Source organism: Macadamia integrifolia, chromosome 2 (assembly GCF_013358625.1).
Source record: "Macadamia integrifolia cultivar HAES 741 chromosome 2, SCU_Mint_v3, whole genome shotgun sequence".
Lineage (NCBI taxonomy): Eukaryota > Viridiplantae > Streptophyta > Magnoliopsida > Proteales > Proteaceae > Macadamia > Macadamia integrifolia.
The window spans coordinates 12252126-12275261 of NC_056558.1; the positions used below are offsets into that span (position 1 = coordinate 12252126).

The following is a 23136-nucleotide window of genomic DNA, read 5'->3' on the forward strand; positions in this document are numbered from 1 at the left end:
AAAAAAAAAAAAAAAAAAAATCCCGATAAAAATCTGAAATTTTGAAACACCATTTTTTTGTTTTAAAACTGTGTTTTGACACTGAAAATGAAATTTTCGTTTTTGACACGAAACGACGTTTCTGGAACAAAAACGATACCAAATGGGCCCTTAGCCTTCTTGTGAAAGACATGCTTGGTTTGTCCTCCAGAACCTGACTGCTTTCGATCATAACGTCTCTTACCCTTGGTAGCAAGGCTACCCTTACCCTTCTTGTACTGGGTGACCTTGTGCAGAGTGTCTTTTCTACACTCCTTACTCTTGCAATATGTCTTCTTAGTCTTTGCTACCATCACTACAAATGAATTCGATGGCCGTGAGGGTTTGGAACTTGTGAGCTTTACTCCCTCCTTTGGCAAACCCTGTTCTCTTACTGTCTCCTCTCTCACAACCTCAACTACACCAACGATAGCAGCCTACTTGTCTTGGACGGAGACGACAAGATCACCAACATCAGTTAAACACCGTTCGTGAAGAACCCAATCACCAAAAGCCCTGCATTCTCCGTCTACTACTATGTCGGATTGAGAAAAATAACTATCGGAGGGAAAAAGGTGAAGATTCCTTACAAGTATCTATCATTGGGATTTGACGGCAATGGCAGAATGATTATAGATTCAGGGTTGACGTTTACTTTCATGGGAATGTTTGATTTGGTGGGTTAAAACATGAGTTTTAATGACAAGGGTATAATGGTCATTTTAACTCTTCACTTAACAGTGACTGACGATATGGGGTCTGAGTCTAATTTGGTGAAACAAAAAGGGTGTTCTTACAATTGTGGCATTCTCTAGGGGGTGGTGCTATAAATTACCCAATTATAAATATTCATTGTTGGATCAACTTAATAATTAGTTTCTCAAACATTTATGTTCTATTAAAAAGTCTTAACCAAAACCCTAATGATTGTGCTTGTCTAATTACTATTTCCTTTTAACATATTGATTTGGATGGGAGAATGATTACAACATATATTAACTATTAGGAAAAATATTTCCTTCTTGGCTGCTATTCCCCTGTTACGATCTCATATCAGCTTATGGGGGCTGATCCCATATCGGTTTCCTATGGGAATTGATGTGGTTTGATATATTCTTGGGTCCCCCACCTTGCAAGCCGGTTTATGGGGTTGAGTTATTCTAAGACCGTAACATCCCCCTAATGGCCTCTTTAATTAGGTGAGCCTTTGCTTCCCCTCTCCCCCCTTAAGTGTTCTTGTTGAATATTATTTCCATTCACACACACACACACACAAAAAAAAAGTATTAACTATTAAGAATAATAGTAAAGGCCTCAAACGTTTATCATTTTAATTATAGGATAAACTGACAAGGAACACAAATTTTATGCACACAGACTAGTACCTTTCAAACCTTTTAGAATAAGATCTAGAATAAACAGATATACATGCACATGCACGCACAATTGAGACTAGTCAACGGATAAGAAACACACAAATTACAGAATAAATAAAAATAAAACAGACATGGTAAAAACATACAAACTCATCATGAACAAACTACCTTCTTCACAACATACCGGACATATAGGAAGGAAAAGGAAAAACATACTTGAACTACACACAAATTCTTCATCTCAAGATTCAATAGTTGTCCCAAAGTTATTATGCGGAGTTGACGTTGCAAATTCATAGCTCTTGAGACACTTGTTGCATGGTTGGCCGAGATTGTGGATTTTCATACAAACAAGAAACTGCCAACTTCATAATCGAGGCCACTTTCTCAGCAACTTGATTTATGGGAGGTGAGATGCGCTGGTCAATTAAATCCTTCAACAATATGTTTTTTCCAGTAGATGACAATGCTGAAGAGGATATTGATGGCAAACTCGAGATGAGTTCTCCTGGATGCTTTCCCATCATCAATTCTACAGTTACCACGCCAAAGCTATAGACATCACATTTTTCAGATACACTCATTGTGTAAGCAAGCTCTGCCAATAAGTAAAACAAATGAGAATAATCAAAATAAAATGAACGTAAATATTTGGGAAATTGAAAAAATGGTCCATGAATCAGATCCAGCACCAACAATTTCCATCCAAATCAAATTGATCATGTGCGATAGTTGTTGAGAATTAAGGGAACAATGTGTGTGTGTGTGTGTGTGTGAGAGAGAGAGAGAGAGAGAGAGAGAGAGAGAGAGAGAGAGAGAGAGAGAACCTGGTGCAAAATATCCATATGTTCCTGCAAGAGTTGTCCAATGGGATGAATCAAGTTTTAGAAGTCTACTGATGCCGAAGTCAGAGACATGAGGCTCAAAGTCTGAATCCAACAAAATATTTTTGCTCGATATGTCTCGATGAATTATTGGTGGTGAGCAATCATGGTGCAAGTAAGCTAGAGCATGGGCTACACCTTTAACAATGTTAGCCCTTTTAGTCCAATCAAATTCTACCGCTTCTTCGTCCATGCTTAGGATCTTAGCCAAGCTTCCTCTCTCCACATATTCATAAACCAAAAATGAGTGCCACACGCGGGAACAAAAGCCATACAACTTCACGATGTTTCGATGCCGCACTTCTGCCATCATAAGAATTTCATTTCTGAAAGCTTCTTGATCAACAATCTCATCATCTGAAGAAGAGGTGAACTTCTTAATTGCTACCAGTTGACCTGATGACAACTCTGCTTTGTAGACGCTTCCATGTCCTCCCATACCAATGCAATATTTGGGGTCAAATTGCTTAGTTGCTTCAATGATATCTTGGTATGCTATACTCCCATCATATTGAAAACAGATCTCTACGTTGCTGGGTTGTAATTGGATCCTCCTCTATGCTTTTCATTCTTCGGTGAAAAAATAAAAAAGTCCCAAGAATAAATGCTAATAGAAAAAGCATCAAAACTGCTAAGAGAGATGTGATAAGAAGCATGACTTTGTGTCTCTCTTTTGAGGTTTTCTTTTTGGTTGATGGAGAAATGCATGGTCGCAAACCCGTGGCATTGCCACACAAATCTTTGTTGTGAATGAAAGCTTCCATTTTAGCATTTCGAAAGACTTGATTATCAGGTAGAGGACCCTCTAACTCATTGTAAGACAAATCAATGGTTATCAAGCTGATCATTCCAGAGAAAGTGGATGGAATGGACCCAAAAAACTTGTTATGAGAGAGATTCAAATTTGTTAGCTTTTCCAAGCTTCCAAGTTGCGGAGGGATCTTTCCTGTAAACAAGTTACCACTACGGTCTAGTAGCATCTGTAAGGAAACTAAATTACCAATTTCAACTGGAATGCTACCGCTGAATCTATTTGTGCTCAGATTCAAATAAAGAAGATGCATGCATTTCCCTAGTTGTTTTGGAACTGATCCCTTCAAATTGTTCATTGAGAGGTCAAGTTTCTCAAGCTTGGAGAACAATCCTATTTCTTCAGGTACGGTTCTAGAGAGTAGGTTATCATTCAACTTCAGTATCACCAAGGAGCTAAGCCTCCCTATTTCTCTTGGAATTTGGCCTACCAAGAAATTTGAAGAAAGCTCAAGTCCTTGCAATTGGGTTGAGTCTCCAAGCTCATGTGGTATTCGACCAGATATCTTGTTTCCTGAGATTTTTAGATTTGTCAATTGCGGGCACTTTCCCCAATTCTGTGAAATCTCACTAGACAGTTGGTTGTAGCTCAGATCGATGTAAGTTAAATTCGGGTAAACACCAAAGACTTCCGATATGTTTCCCGTGAGATGGTTATTGTCAAGCCTTAGTCTCGTTAGGCTTGTGTAGTTTCCCATGCTTTTAGGAATCGGGCCTGTGAAATGGTTACTAGCTATCGAACATGCAATGAGTGACGCACTATTGCATATATGTTGGGGTAAATAACCATTAAAATGATTATTTCCAAGCTGCAATTTTTGCAATTTTGTAAAATTGCTGATTTCTTGAGGTAATGGACCAGACAATTGGTTGGTCGTAAAAGATATAATAACTAGATTGGTCAAATTCCCAAAAGAAGCAGGAACTGAACCACTGAGACTATTATTTGCCAAATCAAATTGAGTGAGAGATTTCAACCCTCCAATTTCCCAAGGGATAGAACCTGTCAGATGGTTAAACTGCAACTCTAGGGTCCGAAGTTTGTTCAGTTTTCCAATTTCTTGAGGGATATAACCTGTGAGATGGTTATCCAAAAGTTGTAGGTCTTGGATATTGGTCAGGTTTCCAATTTCCGATGGAATGGAACCTGAGAGTGAATTTGAATAGAGGAAAACAGAGTTAAGCTGGCTCAAATTTCCAAAAGAAGCAGGTATTGAACCTGACAATTCGGTGTTGGTCACATCAATCTGAAAAAGAGAATCCAACCTCCCAAATTCAGGTGGGATTGATCCAGATATTTGAGTGTTATGGAACAACCACAAATAAGAGAGTTTGTTCAGGTTGCCCAAAGTGGGAGGGAGAGAACCTGTTAGAAGATTCTGTCGCATACATATCATACATGTTCGTCAGGTTTCCAATCTCCATGGGTATTGATCCAACGATATAGTTCCCAGATATGGACAACTCACCAAGATTCTTCAAGCCCCCAATGGTGGGAGGAATGGAACCATTTAGAGAGTTATATGACGAGTCCAGTGTAGTGAGGCTACTAAGGTTACCAATTTCCAAGGGAATGGGACCAGAAAGTTGATTAGTACCCAGACTTAGGAACCTCAGGTGGTTCAGAACACCTAAAGCAGCAGGAATTGAGCCCGTGAAATTATTGTCAAAGAGATGGAGGTGGGTGAGTTGGGAAAGGTTGGCAATGCTGGGTGGGAGGGAACCAAAAAGTGAGTTATTATGGAGATCAAGACGGAGTAGGGCAGAGAAGGATGAGAAGGTAAAGTTGTGGAGCGTACCTTGTAAACCCATACTAGAGATGTTTATTATGGTGATTACTCTGCTGCCTCATTGCAAGTAAGACCCTCCCACTTGAATGGGTTGCTGCTGCGGTTGCTTCGGTTTGCCATCATCGTCCATGAAGGGAGGAGTGGAAGTAGGGAATTATTATGGTCATGGAGAAGGCTGGCCTTCCATTCAAGGAGAGCCTCCATTGCTTGATGTCGTTGATAACCATAATTGGAAGCAGAAGAAGAAGAAGAAGTAGCATTGGAAGTGGACAATAGGATGAGGAACAATAAGAGGAGGAGACAAACTACTCTCCCTCCTCTTATTGATGTTGCAAACATGATTTTCCAAATTGCAAGCAATCACACACAACACAACTGATCGATTTGCTGGTTCGTTGTTGGGTTCCAAATTAGAGGCACCATGGATCCCTTTTGTAAGGGAAACCAGATCGGTGAGAGACCACTAAACTCCCAATAGTCCACCACCACTTATGGAGGGAACAACTTGTTATTGAAATTTGAACTAAATTAACCAATGTGGTTTAATAGTGGCAATTTAGGGGTGTCAAAAACGCCCAGTCAACCCGAACCGGCCCTAGCCCGCCTTGAGCCTGAACAGGGTTTGGACTGAGATTTCAGCCAATAGAGTGGGTTAGGGTTGAGATTTACAGGCCCGAGGCAGGGTTGGGTTGTGCCTGGGTTGAAGTCTCAACCCAACCCAACCCAACCCAACCCAACCCGACCCAATCCAACCCAACCATGTTTATTAAGTATATAGTCATATTAATATGCTACTAATTATTAATGTGTACTTATAGAGAAATGTCTTTCATTTTCCACAATTTACACAGATACGAAAACTTTGGTCTTTGGCCTTTGCAATGCATCAAGATCAAGCAATTAAGTAACTGATAGTTTTGGGTTGGACTGGATTGAGATAAACCCAGCCCAATCAGGGTTCACTAGGGCTGGGTTGGGTTGGGCTAAACCCGATAGGATTGGGTTTGGACTGAGATATACCAGCCTTGCCTAGGACTGGGTTGGGTTGGACTTTTAAAACCCAGCCCAACCCGGCTCATTGACACCCCTAATAGCAATGCCATTGACATACTTTATGGGAGAAAGCTTTTCTTCCCACACGGTACATGTAGAGAACAGTAATAGGGTTTTTCATTTATTTTTATTATATATAAAGCCACCATGTGTTTTATGAAGTTCCACTTTGAATTGGGTTTTGGTGAGTTTATTTTTATTATGGGAAAATGTTAGGTATGCCACCGATATCAAGTATGCTAGCATCCATTGTGTCTATCTCTCTCTTTCCTTTTTTTGAAATGACCGTCATATCCTTCCTGAATGATACTCCATCATGTGTTTCTATTGGTGCTATCCGCTAGCATACTTGATATCGGCGGCATACCCTCTCCCTTTTATTATATATGAACTCTTCTTATGAAGTTCCACCAAAGCATTATTAAATTGGTTCACTATTTGGATTGTTAGGGTTCTTAATTTATTTTTATTAGATATAAAGCCACCATGTGTTTTATGTAGTTCCACTTTCTTTCCTCTGCAAATGAATTTCCACTTTGATTTGGGTTTTGGTGGGTTGAAAAAATTTCTCTTGCATGTGAGAATTAAACTCTCCTTATGCAGTTCCACCAAAGCATTATAAATAAAATTCGCTGTTTGGATTGTTAGGGTTTTTAATTTATTTTTATTATATATAAAGCCACAATGTGTTTTAAGAATTGGGTTTTGGTGGGTCGAAATTTTTTTCTTGTAGGATCAACTCTTCAAACAGGATTCCATTCATTATTACTTATACGGCAGTGATGGAATGCACTCAAGGTCCATGATTAAAGGCACTGCTGCACTGATGACTGAACCCTACTAAAGAACAAAAAGTTACTAGTTTCAAATCCCTTAGCCATAGATAAGCAATGGATCTTATGGATTCAAAGTCATAGACCCTACCAAAAACCATTATCTTAAAATCTTTCACTGCCACTATATCCATTATAGAAAGAATTAGTTTTCAATCAGGGTGTAAATTGGGAATGGGTCCCCAATTGTTGTTGGCACTCTCCCTTCGACTACAGGGTAATGGTTACAAAATTTTCTTTTTTAAATTTAAACTTTTCACTTTCTTTCCTTTTAAAATTTTCCTTGTAACCAAACATATCCTTAAAAGAGTGTGGACCTTAAATAAATAAAAAATAAAATTAGGGTTTAATAATTTACGACATTTAATTCCATTTATAAACTATGGTTTGAACCTCATCGAGTTTCAGGACTTGGGCTGGGTTTGTCATGAAAGGAGCCCTTTTTTTTGGGGGGGGGGGGGGGGGGGGGGTGTGGTGGTGGTTGTGGGTAACGATGATGTATTAGTGTTGGAAGTTAAGAAAAATAGTAATTCAAGCCCACCCAAAAATTTCAAGGCCTAAGAAGGGTTTTTCAGCCCCGGGCAATGTAAGGGTTTGGATTCTCAGCCCTCTGGGTCCTGATATGGTATCATAACTTACAATGGAATAAATATAGTGACAAAAATACAAGTTGAGGATAAATATTTATTTGGGAAAAGGCCCTTATGTCCCTCAACTCTCTCCTCCCCCTAGGAAAGGTGTTTTCCGGGGTTGAATGAGAACCATTCAATTTTCACTTCACTGAAAAGTGTGAAGAGCACTAAACAACTCGTGTGAATGGTTTAAGGTGTGCCTAGTGGGAATTGAACTCAGGACGTCCGAATTTATGGCTCGTACCAAGTTCATTGCTCACCAACTACGCTATCCCTTTGGGTTGCTACTTACAATCTTCCTTCTCCTTATCTATGTTTTCAAATATTTCTGACGGTTTATTCTCCAAAGTTTTTTTTTGGAGGGGGCTGCGGGTGGGGGTGGGGGCCGGGGGGGGGTTAAGTAACATTTTATCCAAAGTTTGAGATTGCTCCTCTTAAAAACCAAATGAAAGTCGGTTATGATGTCGATCCACAAGTTTTGGCATGATAATTTTCCTTCTCCTTATCTATTTTGTGGGAGCGTACTAATATAAACCATATCAAGTCCATGTGTTTCCACAATCTGGAAGTTATATTTAGAAAGCCAAACACACAATATGGGCTTATGGGCCCATAGTTAGTGAAAATTTTCACGTAAACCTTATAACCCAATATACGGGCTTTTAGAATGAGCCCATTATAATAAAAACTCTCAAAATACTTAGGCCATGATCCATATAACTCATTCGAAACTTCCCTAAATTTAAATGTAAAATGAACCAAACTCTGAATCAATGGCTCAATTTGAGCCAATTCTGGTTCAATTTTAGAAGAACCTAGTCGCAGAACAGGCTGTTTTTCCAGCCTCCGCAAGCTCTGCCTTTCCTCTTACAAGCTATCGCCACAGTTCCAGATAAAATAAAAAACCACACGCAAATACAGAATAAAAAAGAAAAGAAAAAAAAAGCATAATAAAATCATACAGACTCATCATGAACAAATGGTCTTGTTCACAACATATAACACATAGAGGCAGGAAAAGGGAGAACAAGCTTAACTTACACACAAATTCTTTATCTCACGGATTAAATTCACATCTCAAGATTCAATAGTTGTCCCATAGTTATTATGTGGACTTGATGCTGCAAATTGATATCTCTTGAGGCACTTGTTGCATGGTTGGGCAAGATTGTGGATTTTCATGCAAGCAAGAAACTGTCAACTTCATAATCAAAGGCACTTACTCAGCAATTTGATGTATAAGAGGTGTGATGTGCTAGTCGACTATATCCTTCAACAATATGTTTTGCTCATTAGTAGATTGCAAAGCCGAAGAGGTTAATGATGTCGAAGTGGAGATAAGTTTTCCTCTATGCTTCCCATCATCGATTCCATTGTTATCATGCCGAAACCGTAGACATCACATCTTTCTGTCACCCTGATTGTGTAAGCAAGCTCTGTAGATAAATAAAACAAATGAAATTAAATAAAAAAAAAAGTTTTTCTCACGCCTACAACGCAATTTTAAGTCACCTTCCCTTATTTTTCCTGAAGAAAATATAGCAATTAATGAGAGGTTGTGTATGACCTTGATGCAGGTCCTTTATGGGGACACCTTTAGCATAGTTCCTCTACCACCAACAAATTTAGAGACCCATGTGTATATACCACGAGAATCAAGTACAATAGCGATAATTCGATAACAAGAAGAAAGAATAGTTGTAAAGGTCATAGTACTGATGACAATAATATAATCAACTTGAAATTTTTTTAATTTTTGAAATAAGTAACCCTTTTTTTTGTAAAGTTTGAAATGAATTATTATTATTATTATTATTTTTTTTTTGGTAAAGAGAAATGAATTATCTTGATACTTAGATTGAATCAACCTCTGGTAGTTTCTAAATGGAAAATGATATCCAAAACCCATATTCGTACAATACATCGTTAACTCCTAATTAAGTGACACTTATTGTATGCAATCTCACCCATTAACCCCGCAATTCCCTCATCTTGATGAAGTAGGAGAGTCAATTCCATAACCTCCATGGGACCCTTGCTACTTAGGATAGCACCAATTACGCTAGCAATTGTCTTCCAATAATTAAAAATGTTTTCAAAATAAAAAACATGGATCATGGATCAGATCCAACCCCAAAAATTCCCATCCAAATCAGACCGATCAAATGTGATACTTGATGAGAATTGAAGGAATTGGTCGTTCTGGAACTTGATCACAGTATCCAATGCTTTAAGTCCATGCATTGAAAAGCCTAAAAAAGGAAAATGGATGATTGATGATTCAACAAGTAGGTTCATGAGTCACCAACTTGACTTTGGTCAATAGACTTAAATTTTGAGGGAATTTCTAGGTATTGATGCATTCTAAAGATTTTACATAATAATTGAAATGAGAGGTGAGAGAGAGAATTTGATGCAAAATATTCATATGTTCCTGCAAGAGTTGTCCAATGGGATGAATCAGGTTTTCGAAGTCTATTGATGCCGAAGTTAGAGACATGAGGCTCAAAGTTGGAATCCAACAAATTATTTTTTTTTTCTCGATATATCTCGATGAATTATTGGTGGTGAGCAGTCATGGTGCAAGTAAGCTAGAGCATGGCTACACTTTAACAATATTAACCCTTTTAGTCCAAACCAATTCTACCCTTTCTTCTTCTCTCCGCATATTCATAAACCAAAAATAAGTGCCACACATGGGAACAAAAACCATAAAACTTCACGATGTTTTGATGCCGCACTTCTGTCATCATAAGAATTTCATTTATGAAAGTTTCTTGATAAGTAGTCTCATCAAATTATTATCTATGGTTGGGCGTGTTGAGCTAGTGAAATCTGTTATCGCTGGAATGCCTTTACATAATTTTTCTATTTATTGATGGCCTGAGTCGGTAGTTAAGATGGTTGACCGCAGGATGCGTAATTACATCTGGACGGGAGAGATTGATACAATTAAAAAAATCACAGTTAGATGGGATGTGATTCACAAGCCTAAGAAGGAAGGAGAGCTGGTAAATAGATATCTCAGAGAGCTGAATAGCTATTTTCTTAGTAGATTGGTTTGGCAAGTAAAGGATGAGAAGACAACTATGAGTCGATTTCTCGGGGCTCGATTTGTGAATAAAGATGGTTCAATGAAGGTAGATTATAAATCCTCCACAGTGTGGTCAGGAATTCATAAGTTGTGGAAATTTGTCTCCTTCAATGAGAGATTGAAAGTGGGTAATGGGCATAATATATTATTTTGGCAGGGCAGGTGGGCTCTCAGTCATTGGCAAAAATTTCCCCTCTTTTAGAGGTATTTTTTCAATGTAGGGATATAAAAGTGGGAGATTTTATTCAGAATTGGAAGTGGTCCTTCCCTTTGGTTGCATCTGAATTTTTAAAGGAGGGCTTTGTTAGGACTGTCACAATTCCAATTACAGGGGAGGGGGAAGATGTGTGCTGCTAGCTAGTCTCTATCCCCATTGGGGAATTTTTCTATAAAGATTGCATGGGAGGAATTGAGAAAATCAAATCCTAAAATTAGCTGGTCTAAGTTAGTTTGGGACTCCCAGGTTTTACCGTGCCTTTCGATTTTTGCATGGAAGCTGATTCATGGAAAATTATCTTGTGATAATGTGGTGAAAGGGAGAGGAGTTCATTTGACCTCGAGATGTGAGTTATGTCATCGGGAAGGAGAATCAATTTCCCACCTCTTTATTAATTGTGTTTCTGCTAGGTTTCTTTGAGCTTCCTTCTCAAAGTACTTTAGAGTTAGGTGGCCAGATAATTTTCATAATTACCTGGAGATCAGTAATTGGTGGAGGCGCAAAGCAAAGATTATTGGTTTAAAAGGAGCTTGGTCTGTTGGCTTTGTTTTGATTCCTTTCTTTATCTAGATGGAAAGGAATGCGAGGCGGTTTAATGGAATTTTTAGGACTCACAATCAGCTCCTTACTTTGGCGTTGGGTGAGCTAACTTTATTGGGAGCAAACTTGAGAGGGAAAGTTAGATTTGTCTCTTATCTTTGTGCACCAGGAGACTCAATCTTCCAAAAATGAGAAGACTTAGAAATTCTATAAGATACCACAAAAAACCAAGTAGCACATTGGTGGAACGTCAAGACTAGTTTGGGAATTATGTTGTTAATTCTTATGAACAGTTCTACAAAGCAGTGCCTTTAGTGGAGCATGTGGAGATTCTTGATTCCATTCCATCGATTCTTCATCAAAGTGATTGTTATTTTCTCGAACCTTAACAGGGAATGAAGAAATTAAAAGAGCAATTTGGGAGCTAGACCCAGACAGTTCTCTAGGGCCGGATGGTTTATCTGGAGACTTTTTTAGACGACGCTGGCATATTGTGGAGAATGAGGTTTGCAATGCAGTTAAATATTTTTTTAGCTCTGGCCATTTGCCTAATGGTGTGAACAACAACTTCCTGGTGCTTATTCCCAAGGAGGAGGGAGCCTCTACCCTAGACAAATTTTGGCCATTGTGTATGGGAAATTTTGATTGCAAATTTTATCCAAAGTCATGGCGATGAGGATTGAAAAATTTCTTCCTAGACTGATATCTGAAGATCAGGAAACCTTCCAGAAAGGAGAGCTAATTCATTCTAATATCAATGTGGCTTTAGAGCTTGCAAACATGATGTTTGCTTCGACGAGAGGGGGATGTCTTGGCTTAAAAATCGATATTAAAAAAGCTTATGACACTATCTCGTGGTCTTTTATGTTTCAGGTGTTGCGTCGCTTTGGGTTCATAGAGAGGTGGATAAAGTGGCTGAACCAAATTCTAATTTCCACCAAGATATCGATACTGATTAATGGTGGTCCGTAGGGTTTTTTTGAAGTGGAGCGAGGCTGAGGCAGGGGGATCCAATATCGCCCATGCTCTTTATTATTGCTGAGGAATCCAGAGGTCTGAAGCAATTGATACAGGAAGATAAATTGAAGCCGATTCAAGGGCCACGGGGAGCTAATTCCCCAACTCATATTCTTTTTGCCGACGATATATTTATCTTCTCCAATGCTTCAATGAGGTATGTCAGAAACCTCAAGGATTTTCTTCTCAAGTATCAAGAGTTCTCAGGGCAGGTGATCAGCTTAGAAAAAAGCAAGTTTTTTTGGAGAAAATTCCTTTCTCCAGAAAACAAAGAATTTCTGATATTTTAGGTATTCCCATGTGTACCTTTCTAACAGGGTACCTAGGTGTGGAAATCTTCAAGGGAAGAGTGAAAAAGATACCTTGTTGCCGATCATGGATAAGGTCAAGGGGAGATTGGCTGGATGGAAAGGGAGCTTCTATCAATGGCTGGCAGGGTTGAATTGGTCAAGACGATAATCTTTGAAATGCTTAGCCACAACTTTTCTGTTTGCTGGTGGCCCGCATCACTAGTGGTGATGATGGAGAGATGGATGCGCAATTTTATATGGACGGGTGATGTGGACACAGTTAAGGCTGTCACAGCGAAGTGGAACTCTTTGTGCAAGCCTAAGGATGAGGGAGGTCTGGGGCTAAGGAGACTTAGAGACTCCAGTAAAGCAACATTGTGCAAGATGGTATGGAGAATTAAAACTGAGAAGTCAGAGGCTTCTACCTTTCTCAGAGCTCGCTTCTTAAAGAAGGATGGCAAGTCTCTGAAAAAATGCAACGCCTCCTCCATTATATCTAGTATCAGGAAGGTGTGGAACTTTGTGGAGGACAAGGAGAGGTGGATCATTGGGAATGGGTTGCTCACAAATTTCTCGAAGGACAAATGGTGGGGACTAAATTCTATTATGGATCTTATCTCGCTGGACAGCGCTCACAGCATCTCTACTTCAGCCATTGTGGGGGAGTTTATTAGAAATGGGGAATGGTGCCTCCCTGAGGTTGTATCTCCTCTTCTTAGTGAGATCTTCACTCAAATTAAAAAAATCAAAATTCCAAGTAGGCAAATGGAGGATTTCAGGGCCTAGTCTCTAACGCCCTTAGGGTCCTTCTCTTCGAGCTCGGCATGGGAGAATGTTAGGGTGAGGTCCTCAAAGGTGCATTGGTCGTCTTTGATTTGGCAAAAAAATCTCCCTCCAAGGTATTCAGTATTTGGTTGGAGAGTGGTGCATGGCAGAATCCCTACGGATGATCTGGTTTGCCAGAAAGGTGTAAGTCTCCTGTCTAGATGTGACATGTGCGGCAAAGCGGAAGAAAGCACATCTCATATTTTCCTGCAATGTTCATTCTCTATATCAATTTGGAAACAATTCTTAGATTGTTTTAAGGTGGGGTGGGTTGACCACCCAACCATTCAGGCGTTGTTCAAGTGGTGGAAGCGTAGAGCTTGAGTTCTAAAGCTTAAGAAACCATGGAAGATGGGGTTGTTAATCATAATCAACCATGTTTTGTGGAAAAGGAATAAGAGAAGGCCGGAAAATAAAGAAAGGCTGGCGAGATATGTCTTTCAAAGCATAAGGCAGGAGATTCAACTTTGCTGCGAAGGGTCAAGTGAAGAAGTTTGCTCGATTTCAGACATGATATCATGTAGGAAGCTTGGCTTAAGTATCAGAAATCCTACCTCCCCTCCTCCTCTTGAGGTTCACTGGTGTAAACCTCCCTAGGACTGGATTAAGATCAATGTGGATGGTAGTTCGCTTGGTAACCTAGGCAATGTAGGTGCTTGGAGGAGTTCTAAGGAATAGTGAAGGCAAGGTCATTGATTCTTTTAGCATGTTTTTGGATGTCAAATAGATATATGAAGCTGAATTTGAGGCAGTCTTGGAGGGTATTTTGTTGGCAAGAGATCACAATGCCAGTGGTGTTTGGATTGAGTTTGATTCAGCTGCAGTGCTCTTAGCAGTCCAAAGGAGGCAGATTCCATGGTTCGTCTTGCAGAAATGGAGGTCGTCCATTCCCTTCCTGGAGTCAGTGCAATGGAAGATTTTGCACTGCTTTCGTGAAGCCAGTGTAGTAGCTGATTATCTAGCTAAAAAAGCATCCAAATCTGGCATCACAGAATTCTCGGTGATGTTCCCGAACTATATTGATACTGAGTTAGTCTTTGATGCGATGGACAGGCACCGCTTTCGATTTTGCTAAGTCTTCTGCTTGCTCTCTCTGCTGATGGCCATGTTGAAGGTGGAGGTTGCAAGTTGGCTTAGTGGTCTCGGTCTGTCCCTTTCTGTTTCTCTTTGTTCTTTTGTTTCCCCCATATTTTAATAAAATTACCCATTTAGCAAAAAAGCAGGAGACTCAATCTTCAAGTTCCAATGTCTAGATCAAAGCAGTTGATTGAGGTTTTTTGGTGTGCCCCCCTTTCCTGGATGGTGCATTTGCATATTGATGGATATTCTCTAGGGAACCCGGGTAGGGCAGGTGCAGGAGGAGTTTTTAGAGATGATAAAGCCTAGGTTATTGCACATTCAGATCTTTCTTGGGAGTTACCACAAACTTTGAAGCAGAGTTTCGAGCTCTTATGATTGGTCTAGAGATGGCCAGAGATAAATCCTTCAATAAGATTTGGATTGAGTGTGATTCAGCAGCTCTGGTAGTTCTGTTGTCTAGAGGATTAATTCCATGGTTCTTTTTGCAACAGTGTTCAGGTCTTCAAAGTTTTTTATCTGCATCTGAGTGGAAATTAACTCACTGCTACAGAGAGGCTAATTCCATCTCAGATCATCTCGCGAAATCAGCTACAAAATATGAAACTTCCATTCCATTGCCTGTGTGGCATCACACAATTCTTGAGAGTCTTCAAACAGATGGTATGGGTAGACCGTAATACCAAATGGGATAAGTTGGATGCCCTTGAGTTGCCGGTTTAAGCTTTTAGTTAGTTATCCTTTGCCTGTATCTTGATTCCTTCTTGCTGATGGTAATGCCGAAGGTGGGTGTGGTCTCGAGAATTGCTTGATTTGTTGTTTTTGAAATTCTAGGAAATTTAGCTTTGTATACTATTTTTCTTTTTTATTAATACATATGATCTTTAGCGGAAAAAAAATTGCATCATCTGAAGAAATAACTTCTGGAATAAGTTGTCACTTTCTTCCCTTGCTTTTATCCAAAAAAAAAAAAAAAATCCCTCACTTTGAAAGTCGACTTTTACTTTTGGATCGAGTGTTCCTAAGATGAATTCATTCACCATGGTCCATCATCACCCCAGAGTGTGGGGAGGAGAGAGAGGCAGGTCATATCTGGACTGTCCCATTGTTTAGCAACTGATGAAGGAAAACTTTGTCTTGTTTTCTTTTTGCTAGAAGTTTAAAGGTGAAGGTTTCTAAGTATCAGTATCGGATTGCCCATATAAGGCAATCCGTATTGGTTTGACAAGTGTCCGATCTTGATAGATGGTTGATACCATAGTAGTTGAACGGTACGGACCAGAGGTAAAAAGGTTAAAAAAAAATTCATTTTAAAGGTAAAACAAGGGTATTTCTGTTAGATATGGATGATCTAATACGAATCTATTCCAACACCATTACAGTTTTGGAATTATGGATACCCATTCCGACACCGTGCTCTAGAACCATTGAAAGGCATCTGTGTTGTTTTGTGGATTTTTTTCAGTTTTGTGCTTTTAGGAACCTTCTTTGTGGTTGTATTAGTAGTCTTATTGTTGGGGAGGTTTATGATCCCCTCTCTCTCTCTCTCTCTCAAGTATTAACTATTAAGAATAATAGTAAAGGCCTAAAACATTTGTCGTTTTTAATTAGTTCTATTTTGTTTGGTCCATGCTATTTATTTATCATATTAGAGGTAATTAGGAAAGTCTGGCATTAGGAAGTCTGAACTTATTTTGTTATGCTCAAGTGCAACTCCTACCCAAACCATAATTCACTGCTAAGAATTGGATAAAGAGGAAGTGCATGAGTGGAAAGAGTTTCATTTATAGGCCTCACAGACAATGAACATAATTTCATGTACTTAGACTATACCTTTTAATTTTTTTTTTTTCCATTATAAGTCAATAAAAGGACATATTAACCACAAATATAATTCCATCACAGGCTAAGTCCATGGTTCGTGCTTCAGGAGTGGAATCATCTTCTATGTTACATAAACTCTATTGAGTGGAAGATTTCCCACTACTACAGAGAAGCCAATCCCATCGCAGACTTCCTTGCTAAGGATGCAGCCAAATCTGGGATCTCTTCTGATGATGTTTCCCTACCTTAGCACATCATGCAGGAGTTGTTTCTTGATGAGGCTAGTCGTTCTAGATTTTGATTTTTGAGATAGCGGTTGTGAGGCTCTGCTAATTGCAATGCCAAAGGTGGAGGCTCGCTTCAGGCTCTTGTATTATTTTTTCCCTTTTTTTCTTTTTTCTTTTTTAATAAAATCTGACCTTCTAGCAAAAGAAAATAAAAAAATAAAAAACCACAAATATAAGGATATATAGGATTTACATCCAGGCATTCCCAGATGAACAAAAATAATTACATATATAATGAAGCATACACTAAAGACTTTAAATCTCCACCTTCGGCATGGCCATCAGCAAAGATCTAGGATCTCAAGATTCATCCAAAAGGGCCACCTTTGGCATGGCCATCAGCAGCTCCCTTTGAACAAATAATAGTACCTTCTAAACCTTTAATAAGATCTAGGATAAGAAACACACAAAAATTACAGACTAGATAAAATAAGCAAACATAATAAAAACATACAAACTCATCTTGAACAAACTACCTTCTTCACAATATACTAGACATACCAGAGGGAAAAGGAAAAGCATGCTTGAAGTACACACAAATTCTTGATCTCTTGGACTAAATTCACATCTCAGGTTTCAATAGTTGTCCCAAAGTTATTATATGGAGTTGACGCTACAAATTGATAGCTCCTGAGACACTTGTTGCATGGTTGGCCGAGATTGTGGATTTTGATGTAAACAAGAAACTGCCAACTTCATTATTGAATCCAATCTCTCAGCAACTTCATTTATGGGAGGTAAGAGCCGTTTGTCGACTAAATCCTTCAACAACATTTTCTGCTCAGTAGATGACAATGTTGAAGAGGATAATGATGACAAACTAGAGATGAGTTCTCCTGGATGCTTTCCCATCATCAATTCCATGACTATTACGCCGAAGCTATAGACATCACATTTTTCAGTCACCCTCATTGTGTATGCAAGCTCTGCAGTAAATAAAAGAAATAAAAATAATAAAAATAAAATGACAATGTTTGTATTTTAGGTCACCTTCTCTCATTTGGCCTCAAGAAAATGTAACAATTAATTTAAACTATATAATCCACTGTGTTCCACCATCAGCACAATAGCACCACCATGACCATGGATGAATCAAGTACGTACAACAGCAGCAATTCGATAACAAGAAGGAAAAAAAAAATAGTTGTATAGTTTGCCTCAGTAATGACAATAATACTAATCAACGTAAGAAATTTTTATCTTTTGAAATGGCATAACATGATAGTTAGACAGATATTTGAATCAACCTCTAGTAGTTTATCAATGGAAAATGATATCCTAAACCCATGTTGGCACAATACTTCATTAAATCTTAATTAAATAACAGTCCCGGGAAATCAAGGACCACCACTTTTTTTTTCTCTTTAATATAGTAAAGATATATTGTATTCAATATAATCAAGGACCTCCATGAACCCTTGCCACCTAGGGATACTACCAACTGCTCTAGAAATAATTTTCCAGAAAAAATTGTTTTTGAAATTGGAATCATGGACCATGGATCAGATCCAATACCAACAATTCTCATCCAAATCAGACAGATCAAGTGCGGCAATTGCTAAGAATTAAGGGAACTAGTCGATCTAGAACTGGTCATGTGCTCAATCTGATACTTAAATCATTGCATGGAAAAGTTAAAAAAGAAAAGGGAAAGATTTGGGAAAATGACGTGCATACTGATGGTAGTACACAACCTCTCACAATCTTTGAGACTCTTTTCTCCCTAAACATGTGAACCCTATATCTGCGTTAAGAGGTATTCCCACACAGCAGAGAGAGAGAGAGAGAACCTGGTGCAAAATATCCATATGTTCCTGCAAGAGCTGTCCAATGGGATGAATCAGGTTTTAGAAATCTACTGATGCCGAAGTCTGACACGTGAGGCTCAAAGTCTGAATCCAACAAAATATTTTTGCTCGATATGTCTCGATGAATTATTGGTGGTGAGCAGTCATGATGCAAGTAAGCTAGAGCATGGGCTACACCTTTAACAATGTTAGCCCTTTTAGTCCAATCCAATTCTATTGCTTCTTCGTCCATGCTTAGGATCTTAGCCAAATTTCCTCTCTCCACATATTCATAAACCAAAAATGAGTGTCGCGTGTGGGAACAAAAACCATACAACTTCACGATGTTTCGATGCCGCACTTCTGTCATCATAAGAATTTCATTTCTGAAAGCTTCTTGATCAACAATCTCATCATATGAAGAAGAGGTGAACTTCTTAACTGCTACTAGTTGACCTGATGACAACTCTACTTTGTAGACGCTTCCATGTCCTCCCACACCAATGCAATATTTGGGGTCAAACTGCTCAGTTGCTTCAATGATATCTTGGTATGCTATACTCCCATCATAGTTCCATATTGAAAACAGATCTCTACGTTGCTGGGTTATAATTGGGTCCTCCTCTATGCTTTTCATTCTTCGGCGAAAAAATAAAAAAGTCCCAAGAAATGCTAATAGAAGAAACATCAAAACTGCTAAGAGAGATGTGATAAGAAGCATGACTTTGTGTCTCTCTTTTGAGGCTTTCTTTTTGGTTGCTAGAGAAGTGCAAGGTCGCAAACCCGTGACATTGCCACACAAACCTTTATTGTGAACGAAAGCTTCCATTGTAGCATTTTGAAAGGCTTGATTATCAGGTAGAGGACCCTCTAACTCATTGTAAGATACATCAATGGTTATCAAACTGAGCATTCCAGAGAGAGTAGATGGAATGGAACCCAAAAGCATGTTATGAGAGAGATTCAAATATGTTAGCTTGTCCAAGCTTCCAAGCTGTGGAGGAATCTCCCCTGTAAACAAGTTACCACTAAGGTCTAGTAGCATCTGTAAGGAAACAAAATTACCAATTTCAACTGGAATGCTTCCGCTGAATCTATTTGTGCTCAGATTCAAATAAAGAAGATGCGTGCATTTCCCTAGTTGTTTTGGAATTGATCCCCTTAGATCGTTCATTGAGAGGTCAAGTTTCTCAAGCTCGGAGAACAATCCTATTTCTTTAGGTACGGTACTAGAGAGTTGGTTATCATTCAACTTCAGTATCACCAAGGAGCTAAGCCTCCCTATTTCTCTTGGAATTTGGCCTACCAAGAAATTTGAAGAAAGCTCAAGTCCTTGCAATTGAGCTGAGTCTGCAAGCTCAGGTGGTATTCGACCAGATATCTTGTTTCCTGAGATTTTTAGATTTGTCAATTGCGGACACTTTCCCCAGTTGTGTGAAATCTCACCAGACAGTTGGTTGTAGCTCAGATCGATGTAAGTTAAATTCGGGTAAACACCAAAGACTTCCGATATGTTTCCCGTGAGATGGTTATTGTCAAGCCTTAGTCTCGTTAGGCTTGTGCAGTTTCCCATGCTTTTAGGAATCGGGCCTGTGAAATGGTTACTAGCTATCGAACATGTAATGAGTGACGCACTATTGCATATATGTTGGGGTAAATAACCATTAAAATGATTATTTCCAAGCTGCAAGAACTGCAATTTTGTAAGATTGCTGATTTCCTGGGGTATTTGACCGGATAATTGGTTTTGCCCAAGGTAGATACCAAAAATATTGGTCAAATTTCCAAGAGAAGCAGGAAGTGAACCAGTGAGATTATTGTTCCACAAAGCAAGGTTAGATAGAGACACCAAATTTCCAAGAGAAGCAGGAAGTGAACCATTGAGATTATTGTTTGACAAATCAAGGTTAGATAGAGACATCAAATTTCCAAAAGAAGCAGGAATTGAACCACTGAGACTGTTTCCGGCCAAATAAAGTCGACCAAGGGATGTCAAGTTTCCAATTTCTTGAGGGATAGAACCTGTCAGAGAGTTACTCAATAGTTGAAGGTCATAGAGATTGGTCAGGTTTCCAATTTCTAGAGGAATGGAACCAGAGAGTGTATTTGAGTAGAGATATATGAACTTTAGGTTGCTCAAATTTCCAATAGAAGCAGGTATTGAACCTGACAAATTGTTTGTGGACAAGTCAAGCTCATATAGAGAATCCAAACTCCCAAGTTCAGATGGGATGGATCCAGATATTTGATTATCCAACAACCACAACAAAGAGAGAGTGTTCAACTTGCCAAGAGTGGAAGGGAGGGAACCTGTTAGTAGATTTTCATTCACCTTCAACTGAATGATGTTTGTCAGGTTTCCTATCTCCATAGGAATTGATCCAACTATTTGGTTCGAGCTCGAAAACCACTCACCAAGATTTCTCAAGCCTCCAATGGAGGAAGGGATGGGACCTTCAAGGAGGTTATATGACATGGCCAGCACATAGAGGGTACTGAGGTTACCAATTCCCTGGGGAATGGGACCAGAAAGTTGATTTTCATTGAGGTATAGGTCTGTCAGGCTGTTTAGAGCACCTAAAGTTGCAGGGATTGAGCCGGTGAGATTGTTCTGGTGCAAATGAAGCTGACTAAGAGTCGCCAATAGGGAAATCTCTGATGGGATATTACCAGAGAAACGATTCATGTAGAGATGGAGGTGGGTGAGTAGGGAAAGGTTAGAAATGCTGGACGGGATGGGTCCAAAAAGAGAGTTGTTATGGAGATCAAGACGGAGGAGGGCAGGGAAGGATGAGAAGTTAAAGTGGTGGAGCGTACCTTGTAAATCCATACTGGAAAGGTTTACAATGGTGATGAGCCCAGCTTCATTGCAAGTAAGTCCCTCCCAGTACTTGCATGGGTTGCTACTGCTGCTTCCGTTTGGCGACATCGTCCATGAAGGGAGGAGCAGTTCAGAATTGTTATGATCATCACGCTTAGGTCGACGAAGGCTGGACTTCCATTGAAGGAGAGCCTCCATTGCTTGATGCCGTTGAAAGCCATTATTGGAAGAGGAAGCAGCAGCAGCAGCAGAGGCAACCCTAAATGATGAAGAAGAAAAAGAAATGGAAGGGACCAACATGATAACCGATAAGAGGAAGAGGAGGAGGAGGGAGTGTAGTTTCTCTCCTCTTCCAAAGGGTAGTAATGACTGTGGAAACATGGTTTTGCCAATTGCAAACCTATACAACTGATCGAATTGCTGGTTCGTTGTTGTGGTTCCAACTTACTTGCGGTTCGGATCTTTTTATAATGGAGCAGAGAGAGAGAAAGAAGAGAGGGAAAATATTTTTTATGGGCCCCACTCCAGTGGGCTCCTAAAGGATCTGACCCCAAGTCTGCCTAAGTGTGGATCAGGTTCTCTTACTGGTTGATTCACACATATGGATGAAATTCACCATAGAGGTAGTTGTTGGGTGAATTAATTCCATCTATGCGGGTCAGCCTTGTATGAGAATGGTTTTCATACAAAGACTTGATCAACTCTCAGGTTGCCTAACTTGGTGGTTTTTGCATGCGTTGACCATTTCATCTTCAATTCAATAGAAATAGACTTTCCCGGCTCCAAATTCCAACCCCTGGGCCTTCTTGCGTTTGGCTAGTGGCTCCCTTCCCCATCAAATACGTCTTTAGATTGACATATATGGGTGCCTCTCTCTATAATGCATGGTCCCAAGCCTCTAGGAAATTTTCATATTTTCCTTGTGTTTTGATTTTTTGCTTTGTACAAATTTTCCTCCTACCTTCCCCATCAGTACATCTTTTTCTTAACATTGGTGCGTGGCTCTCTCTATAATAAATGTGTGTCATATATTTATATATATATATATATATATATATATGAATTCAATAAGGGGACCATGCACGGGATACAAGTGCCTGTCTCCTTAAAACTTTAAGATGTAGAACCATAGATTAGTTCTACATTATCCTTGTATGAATAATGCACACCCATTTGCGGTCTTCTTAATACGTCAAGATGTGTTTTAAAGTTGTGCGATGACTCACTTAATTACCTGTTAAAATGGAAAATATCTTAACATGTGGGATTCATTATGGACTGAAGCACTTCAGTTCAGACATAGAGAAAAGTTTTTATGCTCTCTTGAATTATTTCTATGAAAAGAAATTAAGAATTCATTAAGTGCACAAGACTTTTGAATTAATGAGAAAATAGAAATGTTTTCTTGAATTCTTCGTTTCTTTCTTGGGAGAATCTTGTTGCTTTAGACAGCGATCCCATATTCCTATCACCTTCACCGGGTTGAAATCGTATGCAATTCCGATCTCGTACAATTTTATGAAATACCACCTTCAGGGGGTGACACGTGTATTGATACCAATGCAATGGTCCAGATCTGATACAACTAATAAAACCTTAAATCAGTGAAGAATCATTTAAATCAAATCTGGACCATTGCAATGGTATCAATACACGTGTCACCCTCTGAAGGTGGTATTTCACGGAATTGCAGACGATTTTTTTCCACCTTCACCACATGCTTCCTTCCCTGGCTATACATCCTCAATGTTGCCTATTGACCACAGTCGTAGATTCAACACACAACCATGCCACAATAAATTGATTGCTGACGTTTAACCCACCAAAAAATTTTTTTTTTGAGAAATTTTCAAATGTATATTTTTAGGATGTAATATATGCTAGAAAACGTCTTCTAATTTTTTTAACATTATTATGTTAGGTATCTTTAGTAGTATTTTCAAATGGATTTTTTTATGACT

At 39.1% G+C, this 23136-nt stretch overlaps 2 protein-coding genes and 1 pseudogene across 2 annotated transcripts; all 3 read right to left on the reverse strand.

The window, feature by feature from the left end:
• LOC122063687 overlaps positions 1–332 on the reverse strand; it is a 2875-nt pseudogene extending 2543 nt beyond the window's left edge.
• A 1202-nt stretch (positions 333–1534) lies between these two features.
• LOC122063698 (probable leucine-rich repeat receptor-like protein kinase At1g35710) lies at positions 1535–4900 on the reverse strand. The gene is made up of 4 exons (XM_042627393.1): positions 4558–4900; positions 2997–4454; positions 2222–2773; positions 1535–1992 (listed from the first exon to the last, which is right to left on the reverse strand). The coding sequence occupies exons 1-4, from the start codon at positions 4898–4900 to the stop codon at positions 1688–1690; spliced, it is 2658 nt and encodes an 885-aa protein (XP_042483327.1). The 3' UTR covers positions 1535–1687.
• A 13265-nt stretch (positions 4901–18165) lies between these two features.
• On the reverse strand, positions 18166–21475 carry LOC122063705 (probable leucine-rich repeat receptor-like protein kinase At1g35710). The gene has a single exon (XM_042627404.1). It carries the CDS (start codon positions 21473–21475, stop codon positions 18317–18319), a length of 3159 nt encoding a protein of 1052 aa, XP_042483338.1. The 3' UTR covers positions 18166–18316.
• Positions 21476–23136: the final 1661 nt, after the last annotated feature.

Bases quoted from the DNA above. Each gene is read 5' to 3' on its own strand.
- LOC122063705 (XM_042627404.1), bottom strand. From the start codon at position 21,475: ATGTTGGTCCCTTCCATTTCTTTTTCTTCTTCATCATTTAGGGTTGCC.
- LOC122063698 (XM_042627393.1), bottom strand. From the start codon at position 4,900: ATGGGTTTACAAGGTACGCTCCACAACTTTACCTTCTCATCCTTCTCT. The intron at 4,455-4,557 runs GTGAGTTGTCCA...ATCTTCTAACAG, and splicing joins TGGGGGCTTGAAGAATCTTG to GTTCTCTCCCTCCCACTTTG. The intron at 2,774-2,996 runs GTTTGCGACCAT...ATGGGAGTATAG, and splicing joins TTTGTGTGGCAATGCCACGG to CATACCAAGATATCATTGAA.